This window comes from Trichosurus vulpecula, chromosome 8, assembly GCF_011100635.1.
Source record: "Trichosurus vulpecula isolate mTriVul1 chromosome 8, mTriVul1.pri, whole genome shotgun sequence".
Taxonomy (NCBI): Eukaryota; Metazoa; Chordata; class Mammalia; order Diprotodontia; family Phalangeridae; genus Trichosurus; species Trichosurus vulpecula.
The window spans coordinates 14,245,633-14,252,492 of record NC_050580.1 but is presented as its reverse complement, the minus strand read 5'-3'; the positions used below and the strand labels follow the sequence as shown (position 1 = coordinate 14,252,492).

At 39.3% G+C, this 6,860-nt stretch overlaps 1 protein-coding gene across 1 annotated transcript; it reads left to right on the top strand.

Annotated features, from left to right (window-relative positions):
- Positions 1–4,412: 4,412 nt before the first annotated feature.
- Positions 4,413–5,072, top strand: LOC118828878 (ATP synthase F(0) complex subunit C2, mitochondrial-like). The gene has a single exon (XM_036735764.1). It carries the CDS (start codon positions 4,464–4,466, stop codon positions 4,887–4,889), a length of 426 nt encoding a protein of 141 aa, XP_036591659.1. The 5' UTR covers positions 4,413–4,463; the 3' UTR covers positions 4,890–5,072.
- Positions 5,073–6,860: the final 1,788 nt, after the last annotated feature.

Genomic DNA, 6,860 nt, shown 5'->3' with positions numbered 1-6,860 from the left:
CCAACAGTTCCCCTGTAGATCAATATATGTGGCCGTTGGACTTATCCTTGAATTAGCATGTTCATTACTGAGTATGGATGCAGAAAGAAAGGGAAAGGAATAAGCATTTATACAGCATTTACTAGCTTCCAGGCACTATGCTAAGTGGTGTGTGTGTGTGCGTGTGTGTGTGTGTGTGTGCGTGTGTGTGTGTGTGTGTGTGTGTATTGTTTGCTTTTTGCAGAGATAGCCTATATATAATCTGACGATCCTCATTAAATACTTCTCTCTCTAAAGCAATGTGTACTCATTTTCGGGGTTCATTTTGCTAGCCAAGACCAAGGACAAAATATTTCAAAAGTCTTAAAATTAGGGGTTCCAGAGACAACAGCTATTGGCAGTTGGGGGTTGCTCCCCTCGGTTCCAGAAGGCTCATTAACTGATATGACAAACTGTATCAACTAATGCTGAATAGAATAGACATCACAGGTCTTGTGAGCAAAAGCCTGTACATCCTTTGTTTTGCTGGCAAAAGAGCAAGGCATGGGTTTTAAGAAAAGTGATTAGGCTTCTGTTTCATCAAAGATATCAGGAAAAGAACTATCCCTATTTCTGGTTGAGTTCCTAGCCCCTGATGCAACAAGAAAGCAGCTGCTTGGCTACTGCACTTGGACATTTCCTATGAAAGCAGATTCTATCATCCTTTTTTTAAAAACAAGAACTGCCAACAGGATCCTAGAGAAGAACAGTCATTTAATATGTCCACATTCCTGTTACTTGAATGCTACAAAGGCAGCTCTGTGCCGTTGGTCTGGTGAGTCAGCCTGGCAGCTTTGACACATGGCTTCCACACACGGGTCTTGAGGGACTCAAATCCCACAGGTTGACTACTGAAGCTATCCCACTTCCCTCAGGCTGACATGCTGGCAGTAGGCACTGAGCCTTGCAATCATCTGCTTGGGAAACAGGGCCTCTCCTTGAATATCCCACCTCCCTCCTTCCCATGCAAACATAAACTGTGCTGCCAAGAGGAGAAAAGAATATTTCATTCCTGGGAAAGACTTAGCCCAAATTATTCAAAGATAACCTGATTTTCATCCTGGAAAATAAGTTTTCTATGGAGTAGGATGAAGATTTATGCTGGACATCATTTATCAACATAATGACCTAACATTTGTCTTCTCTACTTAACTTCTTGAATGAAGTTATGTTACAACCAGGGATGTAAAGCAAGAGGCTCCAGAGATTCAGACTTAAACTTTTCATCCTCATCTGCCATCTCTAAAGAAAGAATAGCTAACTACATGTGGCACCAAAATAACTCATAAATCTGGTCAATTCAAACAACTAGAATTCTGCAAGAAGAAAAAAGAGTGCTGGATTTGGAGTCAGAGAAGCAGTTTTCAAATCCAGAAGCTGCTATTTGCCATCTAGGCCCTGGGCCTCAGTTTCTTCATTTATAAAATGAGGATCCTGAACTAGACAAACTCTAGGGTTGCTTCTGGCTCTATAGCCTACGAGCATGTAAAAGAAAAAAAAATGAGTGAAATGTTTGGCTTCTCAGTTCAGCCAAAATAAATAAACCAATTGTTGGTGTAGAAAAAGCTCAAGTTTCAACTCAAGAAATACTTATACCTATCAGTGGGCATATCTATCAGCAATGGCAATACTCCCATAAACACTAGTGGGCCTATGATCTCATTAATGAGGGCTCCCTCCAACAATGAAGAAGAGCATCAATGAAGACAAACATCTTGTACAAATATTCTCTATGCCTCCCATAAGTTTGACCCAGAGGCTCATATTGTTAGTGGCCTTCTGCACTTACTCTTGACATGACAAGGATGCCAATGAAGCCTATGTGCCAGCCAATAGTTATCCTTAGTTCTTACAACATTTTCCTTATAATTTATCCATTTCTTTAATGACATCCTTTACTTCAATTCTTCTAATACCTAGTTTAAAGTGGTGTTCAGCCTGCTTACAACCATCACAGTGAAGAGTATACAAAGATGGGGAAAAATGGCATTGTCTTTAGCCCCAGGGAGTTTACATTCTGTTGGTCAGTTGTTTTTCAGTCCTGTCTTCTAGAAAATAAAATGTGTAAATAGCTCAAAGTGGTTAATGTAAGGAGAAGAGAACAGAACCAAATAGAATCAAATGATCTTAGCACTGGTAGTACCCCAATGGCCAACCAGTTCAACCTGTCCCTGAACAAAAATTCCCTCTATAATAAATGTGACAAATGATCCCTTAGCCTCTCTGCCTGGGGACTTCCAGTGGTGGGGAAGTCCACCCCCCCAACACTTCCCATTCCAAATCTGGATCATTCTAATGATTTAACTGTTTTGGGGACATAAAACCTAAATTTTCCTCTTTGAAACATTTCTTGCTCCTAGCTCTTCCCTCTGGGCCAAAAAGAGAGAAAATTGCCTCCATGTGACAGTCCTCCAAATACTTGGAGACAATGTCAGGTCACCTTCATCCAAACTCTTCTTTTTTCCAAGCGAAACTTGTCCAATTCTTTGAACTAATCTTAATGTAGCATGGATTCTCCCAATAAGATGACAGGCAAAGCAGGGATGTTCATTATCACTACCATTATTCAATGTTGCACTAGGAATGCTAGCCATAGCAATAAGAGAAGAAAAAGAAATCAAAGGAATTAGAATAAGCAATGAGGAAACAAAACTATAACTCTTTGCAAGTGTTATGATGGCATACTTAGAGAACTCTAGAATAGCAACTAAAAAAACTTGTGGAAATAGTTCACAACTTCAGCAAAGTTGCAGGACATAAAAGAAATCCACATGTTACCAACAAAATCCAGCAGGAGAGATAGAGAAATTCCATTTAAAATAACTGCAGACAATATAAAATACCTGGGCTTCAGCCTACCAACTATACGAATTGTATAAACAGAATTACAAAACATTTTCACAACAAATAAAATCAGATCTAAACAACTGGAAAAATCATAATTGCTCATGGCTGGGCCAAGCCAATACAATACAAATGACAACTCTACCTAAATTAATTTACTTATTCAGTGCCAAAACAATCAAACTACCAAAAATTTATGTTTTAGAGGTAGAAATAATAATAAAATTCATCTGGAAGAAAAAAAAAAGGTCAAGAATGTCAAAGGAATCAATGAAAAAATGTGAAGGAAGGTACCAGATTGCAAACTGTATGACAAAGCAGTAATCATCAAAAACAATCTGGTACTGGCTAAGAAACAGAGTGGTGGATCAGTGGACTAGATTAAATATTCCACACACAGTTTTGGAACAAGGACTCAGTATTTGACCAAAACTGCTGGGAAAACTACAAAGCAGTTTGGCAGAAACTAAGTACAGATCAAAATCTTACACTGTATACCAACATAAGGTCATACATGATTTAGACAGAAAAGGTGATACCATAAGCAAATTAGGGAAGTATGGAAAATTTTATGTCAGATGTATAGATAAGGAAGGATATATGACCAAACAAGAGACAAGAGAACATTACAGGATGTAAAATGGATAATTTTCATTACATTATATTTAAAAAGTTTTGCACAAACAAAACCAGTGCTGCCAAGATTAGAAGCAAAGCAGGAAACTGGGTGTGGGGAAATTTTTTATAGTAAATTTCTCTGATAAAGGCCTCATTTCTCAAATATATAGAGAACTGATTCAAATTTATAATACAAGTCATTACCCAATTGATAAATGGTCAGAAGATATGAACAGGCAATTTTCAGATGAAGAAATCAAAGCTATCTATAGTCATATAAAAATGCTCTACGTTACTATTGATTAGAGAAATGCAAATTAAAACAACTCTGAGGTACCACTTCACACCAATCAGAGTGGCTAATATGATAGGAAAGGAAAATGACAAATATTAGAGGACATGTGGAAAAAGTGAGACACCAAAACACTGTTTGTGGAGTTGTGAACTGATCCAACCATTCTGGACAGCAATTTGAAACTATGTCCACAGGGCTATAAAACTGTGCATACCCTTTAACTGAGCAATACCTCTCTCTACTAGGTCTGTATCCTAAAGAAATCAGAGATAAAGGAAAAAGACCTATACGTACAAAAAAATTTTACAGCAACTCTCTGTCGTGGCAAAGAAATGGAAATGGAGTGGATGTCCATTATTTGGGGATTGGTTGAACAAGTTGTGGCATATGACTGTGATGGAATACTATTGTATTATAAGAAATGACCAGCAGTATGCTTTCAGAAAAATGTAGGAAGATTTACATGAACTGATGCAAAGTGAAGTGAGCACAACCAAGAGCCACTGTACATAGTAAAAGCAATATTGTATGAGGATCAACTGTGATTGACTTATCTACACTGAACAATACAATGATCCAAGACAATTCTTATGGACTTATGATGAAAAATATTATCTACCGCCCCTCCCCCTCTCTGTCTCCTCTGCTCTTCCGGCAGCTCTTCAGCTTTGCTCCTCACCCCCTGAGAATGTACGCCTGCGCCAAGTTCATCTCTACCCCTGCCCTTGTGAGGAGCAGCTCTCAGATGCTGAGTAGACCATTAACTGCAGTGGTACTGAAATGGCCAGAGGTTCGGACAGATGAGAACCTCAGCATTTTGGCAGCATCAGGTCCCTTGACCTCACTTGTCCCCAGATGTGGATTCCAAACTAGTGCCATCTCAAGGGACATTGACACAGCAGCGAAGTTCATTGGGGCTGGGGCTGCCACTGTGGGTGTGGCCGGCTCTGGAGCTGGGATTGGGACTGTGTTTGGAAGTCTTATCATCGGTTATGCCAGGAATCCTTCCCTGAAGCAACAGCTCTTTTCCTACGCCATCCTGGGCTTTGCCCTATCTGAGGCCATGGGGCTCTTTTGCCTGATGGTGGCCTTCCTCATCCTCTTCGCCATGTGATGGAGCCATTTCTGTCCCCCAACGTTTCTGAATGTTCCTCCTCGTCCTGGTCCTTCCATTTCTCTTTTCAGCCTGTGTATACCTACCCCTCCATCTTACCAGGCAGCCCTGGGGAAAGCCATGGGCTCAGGGTTTGACAGAGGGAAGACAAATAAATACTGTATTAATAAGCTGAAAAAAAAATATTATCTACCTCCAGAGAAAGAACTGGTGGAATCTGAATGCAGATTAAGGTAATTTTTAAAATTTTCTTTATTATTCTTGGAATTTTATGGGTTTTTTGCATTTTCTTTTGCAACATGGCTAATATGGAATTATGTTTTGCATGACTGCATATGTATAATTTGTATCAAATTGCTTGCCTCTCCAATGAGGCAGGGTGGAAAGGAGGGAGAGAATGTGGAACTCAAAATTTTGAAAAACAAATGTTAAAACTTTTATATGTAATTGAGAAAGTAATTTTAAATGTGTAGATATGTGTACGTATTATAGATATAGATATAGATATAGATATAGATATAGATATAGATATAGATATAGATATAGATATGTGTGTTCCATATACATACATATAGGTGTAAATGTGTGTGTGCATGAATGTATGTGTGTATGTATGTATATGACCTTCAACAACCTGGTCACCCTTCCCCTGACATTCTCCAGCTTATTAGTGTCCTTCTGAAATCACGCCACCCCAAAATGAACACAATACTCTAGTTGTGGCCTGACCAAGGAAGAATTGAAATTGATCTTTCTTTCAATCAAACATACTGGATTTTCTTTTTCATCTCTTTGAATGTCAAAATAAGCAAAAGCACACATATTAAAAGAGCTTTCAAAGGCAATTTCCCCCAAAGAGTAAAACCTTTAATACTTCAATGGACTTGTGATTTCATCAATGTGGTAACCCCATAGAAGGAACAGCTCCCCCATGCTTGTTCTCCTGTGCTACTCACCTCCATAGTCTCTCAACTCTTCCCCAGGGGATCTGTCCAGCAGTGGGTGGTCTTTCTCTAGGTGTCTTAGCATTATGAGTACTAGTTAATCTTACCACCTGTTATCTCTTGCTCTTGCTACATGATCAGCTTAGCACCTTTTATTGTAATCCATCTCCTTTTTGAGTGTGATTCATCACTGGTGACATGCTTCAGGCCATAGATACTCATCTTGGTTTCAAACCATGATATATTGAAAGAATGACATAAAACACTAGTATTCTGATATCATCTAAGAAAGATGCTTAAGGGAGATGAGGGCAATGGCAGGTTATTCTTTCCCCACCATGCCACTATGGTTTTTTATGGCCCCTACCCAGAGTTGCTACTGGTTAATAATAGAATAGAGCTCATATCTAAGTTTCCACAAATATGGATTTCAGAAGGGACACTCAATCCCACACAAGCATTCAGTGTAACAATTCAAATCGTGTGCAGCACATCTGTTATATCTCATGACAGAAAATGCAAAAAGAATAGAAAATATTCATAGTAGTCCCCAAACAGTCAATGTGTCCCCTGTCTCAGTGTGTCTCTAGAATAATCCTACCTTCCTCTCAAAACTAATGCAGCCCTCTGTACTCAATGTCTCTCCCTGGGATTTGCTCTCCCCTTGGCACCTGTCAGACATGGAGGCTTCTCTGCTCATCAGATGGGCATAAGCCATTAAAACTTTGTACGCCAGAGCTAACAATGCTGAGCTGATAAGGCAGCACTAATAGCAAAGATGGGTGTGCTCACACCCTCCTGGCACCGGAGGCATGAGAAGTGATAGTTTGGGGAAATGGGTGATAAGAGCATCTGCTGCTTGATCTAAGTCCTTGTTCACTTTGCCATGCTGCTTTAGTTACATTTAAGTCATTTTGCTTTACTATGATACCAGGAATTTATTTCTGGCCAGGTTGGGAAGAGTGTGAGGTTCAATGGAAAATGGAAAACACATAAGAAATTGAATATTCTACATAATGATGCAATC

Excerpts from the sequence above, each read along its gene's own strand:
- LOC118828878 (XM_036735764.1), top strand. The coding sequence starts at position 4,464 with ATGTACGCCTGCGCCAAGTTCATCTCTACCCCTGCCCTTGTGAGGAGC.